The 21,025-nt window shown below is 34.2% G+C and overlaps 3 protein-coding genes across 4 annotated transcripts; 2 read left to right on the forward strand and 1 right to left on the reverse strand.

Moving 5' to 3' along the window:
• Window positions 1-5,885: 5,885 nt before the first annotated feature.
• LOC109339947 (casein kinase I-like) lies at window positions 5,886-12,480 on the forward strand. Of its 2 annotated transcripts, XM_019577504.1 has the most exons (15): window positions 5,886-6,534; window positions 6,805-6,845; window positions 7,529-7,598; window positions 7,907-8,055; window positions 8,144-8,239; window positions 9,154-9,224; window positions 9,547-9,608; window positions 9,730-9,793; window positions 9,898-9,982; window positions 10,324-10,450; window positions 10,561-10,634; window positions 10,712-10,775; window positions 11,031-11,141; window positions 11,187-11,254; window positions 11,849-12,480. In XM_019577504.1, the coding sequence occupies exons 1-15, from the start codon at window positions 6,459-6,461 to the stop codon at window positions 12,086-12,088; spliced, it is 1,398 nt and encodes a 465-aa protein (XP_019433049.1). In that variant the 5' UTR covers window positions 5,886-6,458; the 3' UTR covers window positions 12,089-12,480. The 2 variants fall into 2 exon arrangements, with proteins under 2 accessions (XP_019433049.1, XP_019433048.1); XM_019577503.1 differs by having other exon boundaries at window positions 5,887-6,534; window positions 11,031-11,254.
• A 1,704-nt stretch (window positions 12,481-14,184) lies between these two features.
• LOC109339945 (uncharacterized mitochondrial protein AtMg00810-like) lies at window positions 14,185-14,565 on the reverse strand. The gene has a single exon (XM_019577501.1). It carries the CDS (start codon window positions 14,563-14,565, stop codon window positions 14,185-14,187), a length of 381 nt encoding a protein of 126 aa, XP_019433046.1.
• A 4,054-nt stretch (window positions 14,566-18,619) lies between these two features.
• LOC109339946 lies at window positions 18,620-19,987 on the forward strand. The gene is made up of 3 exons (XM_019577502.1): window positions 18,620-18,916; window positions 19,028-19,216; window positions 19,304-19,987. The coding sequence occupies exons 1-3, from the start codon at window positions 18,620-18,622 to the stop codon at window positions 19,985-19,987; spliced, it is 1,170 nt and encodes a 389-aa protein (XP_019433047.1).
• Window positions 19,988-21,025: the final 1,038 nt, after the last annotated feature.

Consider the following 21,025-nt stretch of genomic DNA (forward strand, 5'->3'; position numbering starts at 1 on the left):
CCCATGCTGAACTCTTTTAACATAAATGCTAAAGGCTTTGAATGTCTCATTCTTATGAACTAAGAATAGAATCCAAGTATATCTAGAAAATTCATCCACTATAACAAGAGCATAATAATTTCCACCAAAACTTTTTGTCCTTGAGGGACCAAATAAATCCATATGAAGTTATTGTAATGGTCTATCGGAAAAACCATGTGCTTTGGTTTGAAAGAGGTTTTTGTTTGTTTACCCATTTGACAAGCACTACTTCGTTTGTCTTTAACAAACTTCATTTTGGGTAAACCAATAACTAAATCTTTCTTAATGAGTTTATTCAAATGTTCCATGTGAATATGAGATATGATCAATTCTTCTATGCCAAAGCCATGCATCATGATTATCATTTTCTACTAAACATGTTATAGGTAAAGCAGAATCCATGTCAATCATATATATATTATTTATTCTCTTACCAATAAGTTTAGAATTATTAGAATCCTTACTTTCAATGATGCACTTATCTGGGTAATATGCCACATGAAATCCTTTGTCGCATAATTGAGTTATGCTTAGAAGGTTGTGCTTGAGTCCTTCAACATATAGTACACCTTCTATAGTTGTTGAGGGTGGCTTTTCAATTCTACCAACTCCAAGAATTCTTCCCTTGTTATTGTCACCATATGTGACATATCCTTTGTCCGTTGGAGTAAGGACAAAAAATTTACTTTTATTGTTCGTCATGTGTTTTGAGCAACCACTATCCAAGTACCATAAATTGTAGGCGGCTCTCAAATTTTCCTCTTCATCATCAGAATGATGAGATAGCATAAGTGATAGATTTGCTTGCTCTTCGTTTTCTGTTTCAGATGCAGAACTGGTATCATTGTCTTCCCAAGCAATGTATGCTCTTCGTCCAGTCTTGGTATCATTCTTTCCTTTGAAAGAACTCTTTTTCAAATTTGGACAGTCCATCTTTATGTGACCAAGTTTGCCACATTCAAAACATGTAAAGTTTTGATTTGAGGTGAAGGCATCATTGTTTTTGTTGAATTTCCTTGTTTGACCAGTCTTTGCACCTTTGTTCCTCTTTAGGAACTTGGTAAATTTCTTCACGAAGATACTCATATCTTTTTCTGATTTATCTCTAGATGAGTCATATCTATGCACTTTTGCTTTTAAAGAAATATTCTTCTTCTTCTTTTCTTGCTCTTCATGTTGATTAAGTTGGCTAAGTTCTAGTTCATGTTCCTGCAGTTTGCCAAACAAAGCAGCCAAAGACATTTTGGATAAACTTTTCTTTTCAAAAATTGCAGTTACCTTTGGTTGCCACATTATGGTGAGTGATCTTAGAACTTTCAAGTTTAAGTCACTATTTGATAGAACTTTTCCAAGTGCAATAAGGTGAGTAAACCTCTTTTATAAATCAAGAATTTTCTCTCCAGACTTCATACGAAACATTTCGTATTCCTAGGAAAGAGTGTTGAGTCTCGACCTTTTCACTTCCTATGTTCCTTGGTGTGTGGTCTCTAGAGTATCCCACATTTCTTTTGCAGACTTACAATTTGATACTCTAAAGAATTCATCAATACCAAGTGCGGAGGTGAGGATGTTCTTTGCCTTTAAATCATATTGAACCTTCTTTTTGTCTTCATCGTTTCATGAAGATTTTGGCTTTATTTCCCATATACTATTGATAACAGTAAAGGGTATAATTCTTCAATGGTATTCCATATGTCTAAGTCTTGAGATTCAATAAAGATCATCATTCTTATTTTCCAGAAATCATAGCACTGTCCAACAAAGCTTGGAGGGCGGTTGATGTTGGAACCTTCTCCTAAGAATGATCTTGAGTCCATCTTGATATAGGATCAGACTTGAGAATATCTTACTCAAATATAGCTCTGGTGCCAATTGTAAGAACAAGGTTGCAGCTAAGAGGGGGAGGGGGAGGTGAATTAGTTGACTTAAAAATTATGGGCACTTTTTCTGCAAAATCAAGAGTTAACGTGCAACGGAAAATATATGCAGAAAAATAATCAAGATTAAATGAAAGAGATAAGGGAGAAGAGAATACACAGTGATTTTTATACTAGTTTATCTTCTAGTCCACCAAAGGCTACGTCTAGTACTCTTGCAACACAAAAGATTTCTTCACTGAGAATTATGAGTTGTAATTACAATATCTCACCCCGAGATTTCTATGTACCTTACACACTCCCTAATTCTTATTCACTCTTGGAAAACACATTTCCAAGTGATTCTAATCCCCTTTATTTTTACACCCCGTGAAAGAAAGTATTCTGCAATAATAATGAAGAATATATAACAATGGCAGATTGCCTTTAAAATTATGAAAGTAGTATAACTTGCAATCCAATCAACTCTTTATGTATACCAAGTAATAATGCTCTTTGGAAAACTTTGAAATACTTCTAAGCAACTTCAGAAAAACAACTTTGAAAGTTAAGGACTAGTTGCAAAAACTGTAGAGAAATAACTTTAGAATAAGTTTAAGAGCTTTTGAAAATTTTACAAGAGTTGTGTGTTTGTGTTGTGAGAGTTAGAGCCTTTATATAGACTTTCCAAAAACCCATGGTGCCTTTCTGAAAGTGTAGGAGTTGTTTGAAGTGAAGAAATTTCGTTTGGACATTTCATTTTGAAATCTGAAATCTCATGCAACAGCTCTCAGTAATCGATTACTGATAGTGTGTAATCGATTACCCAAACTCTCTGTCCATTGTTCATTTAAAATTAATTTAGAGTAATCGATTACAACAAACTGGGTAATCGGTTACTCAACTTTTCAAAACTGGTAATCTGTTACTCAAAGACAGTAATGAATTACTCTGAACAGTTTTAAGTTGGATAACTCTTTTGTCACACACGTAACCTGTTACTTAGATGAAGTAACACGTTATACACTATTTTTGAAAAATGTTTGAAGTATTTTTAAAGTGATTCAAATTTCTTTAAAAATAGTTTGAGCATTACTACTTTGTATATGTAAGAATTTTTAGGATAGAAGTACCTATAGAGACTTAATCTAATTTTCTTGAAGCTTTAATCTTCTTTGTCTTCATAAGTATTCTTCTTTTTCTTCTTTTTGGTGATGTTGGTGTCTTCATCAAAACCTTATCAAGTTCAAGAGTAAAGATCTTCTTCACAAGAAAGATTGACATATGGTAGTGAAAGAAAGAATCAATGGGCAACAAAACTCTCCTTGTAGATCAAAATGAAGATGACAAATCTCAACGGCCACACCATAAACTTCAACAAAAGTTTACTAGTTCAACATCTTAGTCTAATTGGATGATGATGAAAGGAAAAAGGAAAGGACAAATGCATAAGCGGAAGCCATTAAAGAGATAATTATTGCTCTGATATTATGTTAAAATGATAGGAGACATGAAAAAGGCTTCTTGATGAATAAAAAAGTATGAGAGAAAATCATGAATGCGAAAATGAAAAACTTTCTATATTAAATTGAGTTACAAGGAATAAAGGAACCATCCTTAATATACTACAATGTCTAACTAATAACTAACTAGTTAATCGATTAATTAAACTCTTAATCGATTAACGAAAATAATATTACAACTAACAAACTGAAATCAACTAACAACTTTAACAAAAAAAAAAATTGGATACATAGAACACTAAATGAGGTATGTGCATTATATAGTTCGAATCACTTGATTTTAAAATTACTAACTTTTTGGGGTGAGCAATATTTTGTTTTTTCAATCATAATGGTCAACAAGTGAGAGAAAAGTTTTAGGCATATTAAAATAAAAGATATTTTATTTGTTGTTTTCTATTCTTTTGTAAGGAGATAAATTGTTATCAACAATACGTTGGTCCAGTAGTGTATAACTCCATTAAATTTCAGAGATAACTAAAAAATTAATTTCGATTCCTATTAGAGACACTTGTTAAAAATGTCAGTCATACACACCAAAAAAAATTAGTTCCTTATTCAGATAGAGAATATATCTTAGTAGTACAAAATAAAAATATAATTTGTTTATGTTGTAATGTAGTGCTTACAAATTGGAAGTGGCAAAGTGTATCAGAGGGCTTATATGTAACGGAATAATCTAATAGTTATATTTCATTCCATATATTACTATATATTATATTGGTCAAGAAAATATATTTACTTGATAATTTGTTTTGCTAAGCAAAAAGATTATATTAAGAAGCGGGAGGTGTTAATCCAATAAATAGAAAAAAGCAAAACATAGGAACAGACTAATTATAAAGGTGAATATACGACCATGGGTTAATGCAACAAATTTGGTTTTACCAATTAAATACAAACACGTGTAATAATACACATTGTATAACAACTTTATCACATATATGACATATTATGCTAAAGGTACAAATTAATCTCTAATTTTAGACTCTGATTTTATTCTATTCAGAGTTTTGGGGAACACTAGTGTAGTGTAAAACAAACTTTTAACATTGATATTTAAAATCAGTTGAAAAAAGGTAATGACAATTTTAAAGGTATATGATCACTTTCAACATTATATTGATGATTGTCTTTTAACCAATGCGGAAAACATTTTTAAAATTAGTTATTTAATTTAAGGATGCAAAAAAGTATTTTTAACATCAAACCTTTTAATGACCCAGTATGAAAAGTATTTTAAAAATCCATCATCCTTTTAAGACTAGTGCGTAAAGTCTTATTTTTGTTTTTAATTCAATTCTTGGTTCTATTACTAAATAATTTATTTTTGATGATTGTAGCTAGAATGACGATGGTTGTGACTTGGGAGTATCATTGGCAATTTGCCCGCATGAAAATTGTATCAATCTGCCCTAAAATGTCCGCTCATCATGTCATTTTCGCTCATGAGCATTTCAAATGGGTTGGCAGGGTGGCTCATGAGCATCAATGAACACTAAAATAAGAATTTTTGATGGGTAAGTATAACAAGAGTAATTCATGTTCTCACCACTTGAGTGCATGTAGCAATTTTCCAAAATATAATATCTTAGCAATTAAATGTATGTATGATTTATGCAAAACAAGATGTTATGTTTTGTGTCCTACTGTCACACTATGTATCCATGTAATCTCAAGTACTATGTCATTTTTAGTTTTCTTTTTTAATTTAGGGCGACCCACAAGCCCACTCTGCCCATGTTTAGGGCGGGCAGAGCATGATATTTCTTGCCCTATTTAAAAGCAGACAAGCTCATACCCACCCTAATTTTAGTGGGCATTATGTGGACATGGGCAGGACGGGCAGGACCACCCTAATTGCCAATGCTATTTGTGAGTAAGATACTAGCATGGCCAAAAATGGGATAAAAATTGCTCACCCAAAAGCCTTTAGTTGGAATTAGAGTTAGGGATAAACATTAAAGAGTCCAAAAGCATAGGATAAATTGTTTAAAGATGAAGTCAACATAATGATACTGATATCCTTATGGCAATGGGTTCCACCACCAAAATCTTAAAGGAGACTTTTACCATTTTTAACAATAATATATCATCTTACAAATAATTTAAATCTTCTTATATATCATATTAATATAGAGTAAAGTATAAAAATGTAAAGATTTTTATACTATCATCCAACATTTATTTATGCTACTTTTATTTTAAAGTCAATAATAATAAAATTTAAATAATAAATAATATAATAAAAATGTAAAAATCTCTTGAACTAGTTATATTTTCTCATTGACATAAGGTGATTTGTAGAGAATTAATAAGAAGAAAGATTTTATGGGAGAATATATCAAAAATATATTTATTTGTGTTATAATGTCAACTCATGAGAGTTTAAATAGTGTTAAATTCATTTAATTTAACTAAAAAGAAAAACACAACCAAAAAAGGAAAAGAAATATTTAACAGTTCCTATAATCTCGTAAATGCTTTTGTTTCTCTTGTATGTTTTTGTGTCTTTTCTCTCTAAACCAGCACATAACAGCTTCCTCCATTTTTCTCCCAACTTGACTTCTCTCTCATCCACCACATTCCCCTCTTTGTTTTCCAATCACTTCTTTATTTTTTATTTTTACCCATTTCTGAACTTCATTTTTTTGTTATTTTTGTTCCTTCATAACATTAACCATTCTCATTTATTTCTTGAGGTCAATGAGGTCCTTTTTCTTGAATTTAGGGCTTCATTTTTTGTGGTATGGTGGTGATTGATTTCGGTGAAGGGATGTAGCTAGAATAGAAAGTGATTTTGTATTTTGAATAAGATTTCATCCCTTATTCATTCATTGGGGATGTTATCATCATTAATACAGTAAAAAAGTTTCATTTTTTGTTTACCCTTTTATCTTTGATTTATGTTAATACCAATTTCTTAGATATTTGATTACTAGCTTGTGAAATCTCATTGGATTTTGGAAGAAAGTTAAGATTTTTATTTTGACTCTGGTGAAGCTGTGGATAATTTTTTTTTTGGGATTGTGATCAATCACTTGCTGAATTGAACATAATGGATCACGTGATTGGTGGCAAGTTTAAACTGGGAAGGAAAATTGGGAGTGGGTCTTTTGGGGAGCTCTATTTAGGTATGTTCATGTTTTATTTTCATTGTAATTTTATTTCCTAATGCATTGTATTTCATATATTTGTTTATACTTTAATTTTAATTAATAGATGTAAACATGATTGAGAATGAATTAGAGTTCAATGTTTTGTCAGTGAATATGATTTATGATAAAACATTATGATACCGTTCGATCCATGTGGTCGACCCTACCTAGCGGGGATAAAGACTTAATTGTTGTTGTTGTTGAAATTTGTTGTAACCATATTCCTTCTATTATTTCGTATGCTAGCTGTTGATGTACAAACTGGAGAGGAGGTGGCTGTTAAGCTGGTATGTTAACTTCTCTTCAAGCTTTTAACCCTTTTTATGTCTGGATGGACCATATTGTTTGATTAATGAATTCTCTGATGAATTTCATGTGATCAATTATTCATTTTTTTGCGAGGTGGACTTGGTTATGAATATGTTTTTAGTATCTTAAGCATATATAATAATAATTGCCTTGATTTACTCTGTTGTACCTGTTTTCTAGACTATATAATTATATAAATATGCCATGCTTATGGTAGACCTTGTTACATTGGATCATGAGATGTCTTAAGTTTTTTCTTCTTTTTATCAATGCTCTAGGAGTTCCAATGGTCAAATAGTAATAGAACTTGTATTTTTACATGAAATCTGGTTTATGTCTGGAATAGATAACAAAAGAAATCAATAACTTTTGGACAATAGGAAAATCAGTACTTAATGTTAATAAGAAATCAATAAGCTATTCTTTTAGGATTGAAGTGCAATGCAATATTTCACATTATGTTTTCTTTGTAGTTGTTTTGCAACTGCTGGATGCACACTTTGGTTCATATTGTTTTAATATAATTTATCTTGGATTGTTTATCATATTTTTCTGTTTTTTAGTTCGTTTTATACCAGTTAATGATTATATTGATATTTTCATGATATTCTGTCTTCCTAATTCTTAATTACCCACTCTTGTCCCACCAAAAAAATACCAGGAACCTGTGAAGACCAGACATCCGCAGCTTCACTATGAGTCAAAATTATATATGCTTCTTGAAGGAGGAAGTAAGCGTAGATCTAGATCTATCTTTTAAGTATTTAGGTTACTGAAAGTATTATATAACCCAAAGCTAGAAGTTTAACATGTCAATTTCATGATTGCTGTTTAATTATATATACATTTGTTTCTGTTTTCTTGATTATGGAGCATAACATGATTGATGCTCCGAATCATCTTCTATTAATGAAGTCCAAACTGTTGAAGTATTTAGTCATGCTCTCGAAGCAAAATGAAGAGCTAAAAATGTTAGAAAACAATGAAGATGATTCCTTACGACTTACGAGTGTTATACTATGACTTTTTATTGTTGCAGCCGGGGTTCCCCAACTCAAGTGGTTTGGAGTTGAGGGAGACTACAATGTCATGGTCATCGACCTTCTTGGACCAAGTCTTGAAGATTTGTTCAACTATTGCAACCGGAAGTTCACATTGAAGACAGTTTTAATGCTTGCTGATCAATTAGTAAGTCTACATGGCAACTATTACCGATGAATGTACCTTAAATAGTGATACCTATGTTTAATTAGCGTCATATTGTTTTTGATTTCAGATTAACAGAGTTGAATATATGCATTCAAGAGGTTTCCTTCACCGTGACATAAAGCCAGACAATTTTCTAATGGGCCTAGGACGGAAAGCAAATGAGGTATGTTATTTATTTTAGAAGCTATATGCCTTTTGTGAAGTTTGATGGAGAGGTATTGGAGATAGCAAAAATATCTACTTGTGGTTTTTATTGACCTGAAAAGTGTTGCAGAGATGAGAATGTTGTGGTGGGTAAGTGGAAATACAAGAAAAGTGATAAGATTAGGAATAAATATATTAGAGAGAGTAGGACCAACATTTTTCTAGGTAAAGATGATAAAATCTCGCCTAAGATGGTTTGGCCATGTGAAAAGGATACCAATAGAAGCCTTGTTCAGAAGGTTTGATCTAATAGTTGGATACCCCAATAAATAGAGGAGAGAAGAACAAGAAAAACACTAAGAGAAACCATTGTGAATGACTTAGGTCTAAATTGCCTTTCATAAAACTTGGTTTTTGAGTTTTGACTGTATGCAGTGGTGTCATTTGATCCATGTATCTAACCTGACCTATTAGGAAAAGGCTTTTGTTGTTGTTGAATACTTGAAAATATTTTGGAAGGCTTCAGTTGTTATTTTGTACCTTTGATATAAATGTAGAGGAATCACACATTGTAATGATATCATACATTCAAAAGAATCCAAACATAAGTGTGGTTGAGTAATATGATGGTATTAAGAATAGGCGATTACTTCTTGCTTCTTCCTGGACTTTCCCATGGTTTACTATCTTAAGCAAATTTGACCAGTGCATTTAGCTTATTTTCATACCACATCTATGTTGTTTAGGTCATGACATATGCAAAGTCATTGGGTAGCATTTTGAGTTCATATACGTTCTTTTCTTTTTATTGAATCCCATTCCTTTGTCCACCTTAAAATTAAACGTTTAATAGATTCTCATAAGAAATAGCTTAGTTGAACATGCAAATTTCAGTTCTTTTAAGTATACATCATGCCTGGTTTCACATTTCAGGTGTACATCATTGACTATGGTCTTGGAAAAAAATATAGGGATCTTCAGTCTCATAGACACATACCATACAGGTTGGTTTTGCTGTCATTGTTTCAGGATATTAAAGTTCACTACTTGGTTAAGCAACAACACCTAGGCAAACAAATTTTATGTTGCCTTGTTATCTGTGCAAACCTTCCACTTTCTAGTGGAAAGTCTACTTAAATTTAGGTGATTTTAGCACAGTTTAATAGTAATAATTTCAAACACAGTCCCACAATTTCCCGTTGACTCTGGTGGAACATTGCATGATGCCCATCCAAGCCCAACCTGGGGTTTGAAAGCGGTTATTTGAATATAGCTTCCTTGTTCTCAATTTTCTAATAGAAAGTTATATTTGTTTTCCTTGCATAGGGAAAACAAGAACCTCACTGGCACAGCACGCTATGCAAGTGTAAACACTCATCTTGGAATTGGTGAGTAATATTTGTGCTGGTTTATTCCTTTTTCGGTTGGAAACAAATAACTAGAAGTTAATATTTCACAACTAGACTTGAATGCTTTTTATTATCTAATTGTTCCTCATTTTTGCGGTAGAACAAAGCAGAAGGGATGATCTAGAATCTCTTGGTTATGTGCTCATGTACTTCTTAAGAGGAAGGTTGGATCATTGATAAACACATCTACTCTACCCCTTACTGTTGGTTGAATGTTACTACAATATTTTCTAACTATAACTTTATTTTTTACATTTGTCTTCTATAGTCTTCCGTGGCAGGGTCTCAGGGCTGGCAACAAAAAACAAAAATATGATAAAATCAGTGAGAAGAAGGTGTCAACTTCCATAGAGGTATTATGACTAGCTGGAAGTTTGGTGCTTTAATTAGGTTAGAAGTCGGCAAGCCTCATATAGTCTATGATACCGTGGAGGTTAATTAGACAGGCTTGCCTCAAAAGCTAGTCCCGTAATAGTTTGTATTTACACAAGCATTATTGCAATTTTCTTGTACATTAGAACTATGTTTACTTATTCTACTTTCATTCAATATTGATCAATTAAATACTCTCAGTTTCATGTCCATTTTCTAATTCTTAACCTTATATTTTCTTGCATTCAGTTTCTTTACCCCTTCTGTCTTAGATTAGATCTCAATTTATTGGTCCTGTTTAATTATGTGGTTGCATGAACAGGTGCTCTGTAAATCATATCCCTCTGAGTTTGGATCATACTTCCACTATTGCCGATCATTGCAGTTTGAGGACAAGCCAGATTATTCATATTTGAAGAGACTTTTCCGAGATCTATTTATTCGAGAAGGTATATTACCCTTAATATCCAATTTGGATATCACATTCAATTCAATGTATTTTTCTGGAAATTTTAGCGTATTAGGCAGTTGTAAATTGATATGGACATTGTTAGTGCAGGCTATCAATTTGACTACATTTTTGACTGGACTGTATTGAAGCATCCAGAAACTGGTAGCAACTCTAGAGGGAGGGTAAGTCCTTTTACGTATTGCTTGTTTGGAATTTGCTTTTTCTTCGAAGTCGCTTACTGTAACTTTTGCAATAACAGCATGGCACTGGCAAGGCAGCTATGAATGTAGGTCAACCTGTACAAAAACCGGAAAAGATCTCAGGTCTGTTCTCTTTCAGCAATATAAGATAATGAAATTTGGTGTCTTATTGGTTCATAACGAGCCTGACCTCCGATGGTCAAGGATTATGAACTTCATATAATGTCATGACTTCCTCTTTTGGTTTCCAAATTAAAAATGAAAGTGAGAAAGCATTCAACTATAATATCTTTTTCAGCCCTTGCACGAATGTTGTAACTATTTTACTTTTCTCAACTTCCTTATAATACAATCCTTGCTCACAATTGCTTCTTTCAGGTGGGAGAGAGATTCGAGAGAAATTCTCTGGTGCTGTTGAAACATTCTCCCGGAGGAACCCTGCAGGTGCTACTCCTCTTGTTGAAACTTACTCCCGGAGGAACCCTGCAGGTGCTACTCCTTTTGTTGAAACTTACTCTCGGAGGAACCCTGCAGGTGCTACCCCTCTTGTTGATCGTTCCAAATATAGGACGTCTGACGATGTAGCAGTACACAAGGATTTGGTAATATTGGTTGTTAACTATAAGAATATATGTTTGTGTTCTGTTTATTACCATTTGAAATTCTTGTGTGACAATAGTACTATTTTCTAAATATCTGATTTGTAGATGTTTGTATGATATCTACTCCATGGATGATTTATAGTTTGGGGTACTTCCACCATGGAAGAAATGGGGAAGAAGCCAATGAGAAAGAGTTAGTTTAGTTACTTTTGTCACATAATGACATTCAGTTTGTGTACGGAAACAATAGGATAAGGTTGTTACTTATTGACCATGAGGTAACAGTTTCAAATCCTAGAAATAGCCTCTATCCTCCACTTGCAGAGGTAAGGCTGCATATATCTATCCTCCTCATACCCCACTAAATGGTAGACTAATGCACTGGGCCGCTCCTAAACAATACGGGCAGAGCACATTTTAAATCAGAAAGGTTAAGAGTGGGGGTTACGGTTGATGATAATTGCTTAGACATTGTTTTTCTTGCATGGCTTCCTCTGCTATCTCTCCTTTTTGTTAGTCTTTTTCTATTTTACTCATGGCTGAAACTGTGTATTTGTCAATTATTCTTATGTTTGGCTTCACCTTGTATGACAGCACCATGCACAACACGGTCAAACTCGATATGCCAGCAGTTCAAGAAGAGCCCTAATTTCATCAAACAAGCAAATTTCCTCAGGCGACCATACTGGCAGGTTTACCTCAAATGGTGGCCGACAAACGACTGCTCATAGAACGTATGACACCAAACAAGCAACTTTGACTCCCAGCGGATCTATTAAAGGCAACCGTGATGATCCTCTGCGGAGCTTTGAGCTCCTTAATATCAGGAGGTAGTGAGGAGAATGGATGGTGCCTTTTTGTCTTCATTTCTAAATTCTGGCACACCTGAAATTCTTTCATGACCACCTTTTATTCAAAGAACATTCTCAAGCATTATGGAAAGAATGAAGTTGATGAACTGAATACCAATGAAGTCATAATTAAATGGCATCATCCCAATATCATTTTTTGGACCAAGGTGAACTTTTTAATCCCACAGGGTTGCTTCAGAAGATTTCTCAGCTGCTGTAACATGTTTTCATAAACTTGCCAAAGATAATTGGACAAGGATTCATTATATATATAAAATTACTTTACTAGATGAAACTTGAGTTGTAAATTTTATGGTACATGGTATGTTATTGTTCTTTTGACTATATGGTCCAACACTGCCTCTATGGTATTGACTCTTGCCCTTAATAATGGAACTTATTAACAAACTAGAATTTGGATTCAAACTACATAATTGAGCATCTGGCTTACATGGGTTGAGTGCTTCTTGACTAGGATTTGTCACTTTACAATTACAACTCCTGAATAAAAGTACAGTATTTTAAACCAACAAGTTAAATCTAGCCGATAAAAACATGACATGAATACAAGTCTTTCTTTATCCTTGAAGCTTTTGTGTTGTGAAAACTTTTTGCATGATTTGGTGTCTAGTTATGGCTACTGTTTGGTTGTTTAAATTTAGTCCAATTTGTATAAGGAAAAAATTAATCATCTAGCTAAATTAAAAAACCTCATCTTTTCCCCTCGAATGACAGAAAAATTGTAGGTTATCTTTTACTGCACCATGACACTACTCAATATCCTATGACATTATTAGACGCAACTTTTGTTGTAAAACATTCTATAATCAATAGTGCAATTGACATTCCTTAGTAGTATTTGTCGTGGTGCGTTTAAATTTGACTTCTATGTTAAGTCAAAAAATGTATATAGTGCATTACCCTAAAACTAAATTAAGGATTTAATTAATCTTAATTTGGTTGTTGACTTGTCTAGACCTAATTATACAAAGACAAATTAATTACATATTTGATCATAAACGATCATTTGTCTAACAAGTCAAGACCTTACTAATTGCCCTAAAATCGATATGACCACAACTTGAAGAGCAAATACTCAAAACGGACTAGCTAATCTATGAACTAGCACATGCAAGTACACATGAACTCTTCAAAGAGAACACTTTATTGTGTTGCCCCCTCAAGTGTGCAAGTGCATTAAACTCTTCTAAAGTGAACAGTTTATTGTGTTATCCCCTCAAGTTAATATTCTCTCATATAATCTCTTACTAATATCAGAAAGTCGGAAGGTGAAATCTTGAAAAGCAACCTATCTATTTAGTTAAGGATAGTACCAATTGTGCAATTCTTACTTAAACCAATAGACTATATCCAAAATGAGAAATGTGTTATGTTGCATGTACAAAGCAAGTTTGCAAATATGATATTTGCTATTAAGAACCAAACATAGTTATTTCTGTGTCAGCAAAAATATGCTTAAGATGTCATGAAAAGAATATGTGATTATAATTAGAATATAGATTATTGTTATAGTTGAAGGAAGAGACTTGGAAAAAAATTACTTTTATTATTACAATGTTTTTAGACACCTAGAAAAAGAAATGCATGGGAGCTTTAATTTGGCAGCTTGAGTGCTTGGGTTTTTTCACACTCAAAGTAGAATGTCTATTGCCTATTTATAGGCTAGCATACATTAGGAAGTTTAGTTTCTAGATTATTCTAGAAGTATACTTCAATCTCTAGAAAGCTTAGCCTACTCTTCATTCTTCTAGAGAATTGTTGATAGAGAATTGCATTACCATATTTCTAGATATTTCTAATGAATTGCAGCATGTTCTAACACTCATCCTTGATGCAATTTTTTGTGACTCCTAGCAACGATCGTAGTTGCTCGAACTTCGGTTTTGGTAATGTCTTGATGAATATGTTTGCAATTTGATCTTCGGTCTTGCAATACTCGAGTGTTATTTCTTTGTTCTCACTTGCTTCTCTAACAACATGATATTTAATTGCGATCTGCTTCATCATGTTGTGATGGACTGGATTCTTTGCTATCGCTATCGCCGATTTGTTGTCACATTATATTGTCGCAAGCTCTGTCTCTTGATCTCCCATGTCACTGAGTATTCGTCGAAGCCATATAGCTTGGTTGGTCGTCTCTACAGTTGCTACGTACTCAACTTTTGTTGTTGATTGTGGAATGATTGCTTGTTTCTTAGATGCCCAAGAGAATACTTCTGATCCAAGTGAGAAGGCATAACCTGATGTACTCTTCATGTCATCCATCGAACCTGCCCAATCACTGTCAGTGTAGCCGTGCAATTTTGAGTTGGTGTTGGTCTTATACCATATACCAAACTCTTTTGTTCCTTGTAAGTATCTCAAAATTCTTTTTCCAACTCCAAAGATGATTTGACTTGGGCTTTCCATAAATCTTGATAGAAGACTTGCAGTATACATGATATCAGGTCTTGTGGAAGTGAGATATAGAAGACTTACAATCAAACTCCTATACAGAGATGCATCTGCCTATGGAGATCCATCGTCCTTTTGTAGCTTCTCATTAGTCACGAGCGGAGTAGCAACTGGTTTGCATTCACACATATTGAACTTTTTTAGTAGTTCTTCTGTGTATTTCTTTTGTGAGATGAAGATGCCTTATTTTCTTTGATTTACCTTAATTTCGAGGAAGTAGTGCAATAAGTCTAGGTCTGTCATCTCGAATGTCTTCATCATGTCTTCTTTGAACTCTGTTATCATCTTTATGTTGTTTCTAGTGTATATAAGATCATCTACATACAAGGAAACTATTAAAGTATCATACTGACCTTGGGTCTTAATGTATAGTGTAGGCTCGCTCTTACTCCTCCCGAATCCTTTATCGATGAAGTATTGATCAATTCTACTATGCCATGCTCAAGGAGCTTGCTTCAAGCCATATAGAGCCTTCTTCAATCGTAGCACTTTGTTTTTGTTGCCCTTACTCATGAATCCTTCTAGCTGCTCCACATCGATCTCTTCTTGAAGTACTCCATTTAGGAATGTAAACTTGACATCTAGCTGGTAAATGCTTCATCCTATTTCTGTTGCAAGAGCTATTAGAGCTCTTATAGTATCTAGATGAGCAACTAGAGAAAATATCTCATTATAGTTGATTCCTGGTTGTTGAGAATAGCCCTTGGCTACTAATCTCGTCATGTGCTTCTGTATAGTTCTATCAAGATTGAGCTTTTTTTATAGACTCATTTTACTCCAATGATGTCTTTATCTTTTGGACAATCTACTAGCTCCCACGTGTTGTTTTCTCAATCATCTTTAACTCTCCTTCCATTGCCTTGACCTATACTTCCTGCCTTGATGCTTCTTCAAAGCTTCCAGGTTCAACTATGGTCAAGTTGCATGTCTCATATATATCTACCAAAGATCTTACTCGTCTTGGAGAAGATTCTGGTGAAGATTGTTCATGTGGGAGTGTAGTTGGTATACCTGGATCTTTTGTTGTTTCTTCCACTTCCCTAGTTACTTGTGGTTGTTGTGTTGGTATGGAGATGTTATGTCTCTCAATCTTGCCTTCATTCTAGTTCCAAGCAGTGATTTCATCAATTTCAACATCTCGATTGATGATAAGTTTCTTCATTTCTAGATTGTTTATCTGATAGCCTTTTGAGTGTGTGCTATATCCCAAGAAGATGCCTCTTATCGCTTGTCTTCTAGTTTGTGTCTCTTTTCTTTTGGGACAATATATAACAGATGGAGCCAAAGACTCTTAGATGTTTACTTGATGGCTTTATACCACTCTAAGCTTCTATAGGAGTTTTACCTTCGACTGCCTTTATTGGACATATGTTCATTATGTAGACAGCTACGCAAACTGCTTCGGCCCAAAAGGTGTTTCGAGAACCTTTCTCCTTGAGCATCGATCTAGCTATCTCCATGACCATGCGATTTTTCCTTTCAAACACCCAATTTTGTTGTGGAGTGTAAGCAACAGTGAGTTGATGCTCTATGCCTTTATCAACCTCGCGAGAGTTGTACTCTTTACCACGATCACTTCTAAGTACTTTTATATGTTTCCCGTTTTGCTTCTCGACAAAGGCCTTGAATTTCTTGAATACTCCAAAGACTTCTGATTTTTATTTCATAAAATAGACTCATGTCATTCTGGAAAAGTCATCAATGAAGAGGATGAAGTACCCACTATTAGTGAGTGATGACGTCCTCAATGGTCCACATACGTCAGTATGGATGAGCTCCAACAAGCGTTTTGCTCTCTAAGCTTTTCCACTTGAAAAATGTAGTCTATGTTGCTTCCCAAGTAGACATCCTTCACAAGCTCCTTCATTCTCTTGGATGCACGGAAGTTCCTTCATCATTCTTTTATGATATAATAGCTTTAAGGCTTGATTATTAAGATGACCAAATCTTCGATGCCATAGCCATGAACCTTCATGGCGATGTTAGTAGCATATTTCCAAGTTATTGGAAAACTTCTATTTCTTTTCTCCATTTTAACTTGGGCTATTTCAATACTCAAGAGAAAGTAACCTTTTCCCATCAAAGTGGAGAAAGTAACCGTTTTCCATCATTTGGCCAATACTCAAGAGATTTTCTTTAAGGTTAGGAACTAGTAAGACATCTTTGATAAGTCGTATACCTTATTGTGTCTCCACCATGACAGTGCCCTCACCTTTAGACTCAACCATGGTGTCATTACCCAATCGAACTTTCACTCTGACAGACTCATCAATGTCTTTGAAATTGCTTTCGTCCTTAGCCATGTGGTTACTACAACCACTATCCAAGTACTAGTTTTCTTATTTATCACGACTAGATACTTGGTTGGCATAGAATAGTTGTAGGTCATGTTGACATTCTTTAGTGAAATTGGCTTGATGATTATTTTTGTTGCGACAATTTTGATTTGAGTGCCCAAATCTTTTGCAATATTGCCATTGTATCTTTCCTCGATATCGACAATATTTTTTATGAATGGCCTAGCTTCTTGGATATGCCGCATGGAGGATATTTTGCTTGATTGTTTCTAGAGAAATCTTTAGAAATCTCTTTGTTTCTAGAATGTTGCGCACTAATATTATTTCTTCTTTCATATTCTTTATTATGAGGCCTTGGTCTGAGCTTTGATTGAAAGACATTTTCTAGTGAACCTTCATCATGCATACTCAATGTTTGCTCATAAGCTTCTAGAGAGTCCATTAGTTCTATTACTGATAGAGTTGACAAATCTTTGGTTTGCTCAATCGTAGTAATTATTGAGTCATATTTTTTGAGAATTGAAATTAGAATTTTCTCAACAATTCTTTTGTCAAGAATGTTTTCCCCATAGGCTTTCATTGGTTGACTATTTCTTTTATTTTAGAATAATAGTCTTTTATGGTCTCAGACTCTTTCATCTTAAGTAATTCAAACTCACGCCTAAGAGTTTGAAGTTTAATGGTGCGTACCTTGTCACTGCCCTGAAACTCCTCCTTAGTGTACCCCTTGCTTCTTTGGCACTTGTAGCTCCCACTGTTATTGGAAAGATAGTCTCCGTCAAGGTTTATTGTAGAATAAATAACACATTTACATCATTTTGCATATTCTCTTTCAACTCCATTTTCTGAGCCATAGTAAGAGTTGAAGTATTCTTCGGAGTAGTGAATCCTTCTTCTACAATATCCCACAAATCTTGAGACTAGAAGAAAGTAGTCATTTTTGTGCTCCAAAATTCATAGTTTTCTTCGGTGAAAATTGGGATAGGAATAGATGATGATTGAATAGTGATAGTCATAGCTCAAGGTGTATAAAGATGGTTTAGTATGAATATGAGATTTTTAGAGGTAGTTGAAAAATGGATAGAGTAATATTCTACTCCCAGTATATGATCGAATGTAGCTCTGATGCTATTGATTATAATTATAAGATAGATTATTATTATAGTTGAAGGAAGAGACTTGAAAAAAATTACTTTTATCATTACAATGTTTTTAGACACTTAGAAAAGGAAATGCAGGGGAGAAATTCTGGGGAGCTTTAATTTGGCAGCTTTAGTGCTTGAGTTTTTTCACACTCTATCAAAGTTAGGATTAGTTATTAAGTTAGTTTTTCTTATTTTCTGCTTTCTTTCTATTTTTAGTAATTCAGGTTAGTTTAGTTGGTTTTTAGTTTTTTAGTTTTCCTTCTTTAGGCAATTCTGTTTTCTCTTCATTGTATAAGTAGATCTATAGGGTTCTTCTCAATTCACTCATCCTGTTAATAAAAAATATTTTGTAGAGTTTCTTTATCATTCTTGATTCAATAATTAATCATTCCAAGAGGTATTCTTTACTTTCTTCTTCGCTTTGCCATATCTCTGTTTTCTTTCTTTCCTTCATCCTCTCCCATGGCTACTTTCATCCTTATTATGGTATCAAAGCACCTTCAATGAAGGTGTCTCTGCTGTGCATAAAAATGAAACTCTAAAAATTCCTCCTCGCACCTCTTCATCTTGAAACACTGAAATCTTCAAATCTCATCAATGGAAAATCGTATCATAAACCCAAATCCCATCCTCGATCCTTCAGGACCTTACTTCATAAGCCCAACCGAAAATCCTGGTTCTTCTTTAGTATCACATCTTCTGAATGGGGATAATTATCACCCATGGTCACGAGACATAACCATGGCACTAGAAACCAAGGACAAATTGGAATTCATATATGGAACTTTGCCTATACCTCCCAACCACGACCCTATTTTCACAGCTTGGAGAAGATGCAATAATCTGGTGGTTTCATGGATCACTCAATCAATTGATCCTGCCATCGTGCAAAGTGTACTATGGATGGATAACGCTCAATAAATTTGGGAGGATCTTCGGGAAATATATTATCAAGGTGATATGTTCAGAATATCTGAACTTATTGGTGAAATCCACTCCCTAAAGCAAGGTAGTTCCTCTGTCAGTGTTTACTTCACACAGATGAAAAGATTGTGGCAACAATTAGACTCATTCAAACCTATTCCTCCTTGTAATTGCAATGAAGCATGCATATCAATCCCAACAGTCCAAAAGTATAGACAAAATGACTATGTCATATGTTTCTTAAAGGGTCTAAACGAGCAATTCTCTACTGTAAGATCCCAAATCATGGTTATGGATCCTCTCCCACCAATCAACAAGGCCTTTTCACTGATCATTTATCAAGAAAGGGAAATGTAGTTTGAAGATCCAAGAATCTTATCCAACTTTTCTGAATCAAAGAACTACTCACAAAACAACAATGATGCAAGAATCAGAGGAAGAGGAAGGGGGTTCAGAGGACAGAATGGAGGAAGATCTCAAGGACCTACAAAACCTCTTAATACAGGAAGAGGAATGGGACAGAAAGTGTGCACATATTGTCAAAAGACTAGGCATACCATTGAAGTCTGTTATAAGAAGCATGGATTTCCACCTAACTACTTCACAAGCAGAACATGCAATATAAATACATGTGGATTCAATGATAATGAAGAACATACTGTTGGAGAAGGAAATGATTACACACTAGACAATACCATTAAGGACAACAGTCTATCATCCAATTTGACCTTCACTGCAGAGCAACATAAGGCATTGGTGTCAATGTTTCAACAGTCCAAGGCTCAAAACAATAACAATGTTAACCATGTTACATCAGATACTGGTTTTCACAATCAACTAGACAATAGAATATCAGGTACAATCCTAAACTCATATAATACATCAAATATAGGTTCCTGGATCCTTGATTCAGGAGCCACTGATCATGTTTGTCACTCTCTATTAGAATTTCAAACATTTAGAAAAATCAAACCTATTACCATTACCTTACCTAATAGCAGTGAAATCCTTGCACATTATTCTGGATCAATAATGTTCTAAGAATTTTTATACCTCACCAATGTTCTATACAGTCCATCCTTCAACTTCAACCTCATATCCATCTCAAAACTTACCTCCACATTACCATGTGATGTGAACCTCTTGGTTAAAAGGCTCTTGAAACGATCTATCTTGGTTGGTGTTTGGCCTTAACTCTCGGTTGAGTAGAGCTCTTGAAAATAAGCAGCGGAAATGTATTGAAATTGGATAAAAGAAGAGGGAAAAGATTTAAGGTGAAGGTGCCACAACACTTGAGGTGTTGATAAGCCAAAGTGATGCTCGCCACAAGAACTTGGTTCTTGATAAGAACTTCTAATCTTGGTTCAGCCAAGAAGGTTTGGAGAATACTCTCACAAGGATATAATCCTTTTTGATTCACAAAGGAATTCAATTTAACTTTCAACTCAACTGTGTTTATTTCATAGCAAAAGCCTTACATTTATAGGCAAGCCTCTAAGGCTCCCACGGTTTGCAACTAAGACTTATGCATAGTAAGTTTACATTGGATTCCCTAAAACCAAATGAATCTACTCCTAAACTAGACTATATTCGAGTAGTAAAGAAATGAGCACATGTGTTTCGTGTGCTTTATTACAATTGAAAACAAACTTAATGACTTGGCCTAAGGTGCTTGATTGCCACGGTTGGATAGTGATGAGCATGGGATTCCTTTAAGTGCACGACTCAACAATTAAGTCATATGATCAATGAGACTTGAAGACTCCTTAATGCTCACGGCTAAGCTTTGATGAGCTCCATTGGATTCTTCTAATTTGGCACATGGAAATTGTTGGAGTTAAGCCTTCTTAATGCTCCTCGGGTACACTTGGACTTGGCATAGGATTCCTTTGCTGAGGAATGAATTTCCCATGGCTAAATGTTGATTAAGGATGCACTAAATAGCATAGAATATCGTTGGTCCAAGATGGTAAGCTGCCAACGGCTAGGATATGTGCATAATGCACCACTAAGGTCTCAAACGGCCATATGCTAATTTCACACGAGCAACTTTGCTCCAACAACTCTGAAATTAACTTA

Source organism: Lupinus angustifolius, unplaced genomic scaffold (assembly GCF_001865875.1).
Source record: "Lupinus angustifolius cultivar Tanjil unplaced genomic scaffold, LupAngTanjil_v1.0 Scaffold_121_18, whole genome shotgun sequence".
NCBI classification, from domain to species: Eukaryota; Viridiplantae; Streptophyta; class Magnoliopsida; order Fabales; family Fabaceae; genus Lupinus; species Lupinus angustifolius.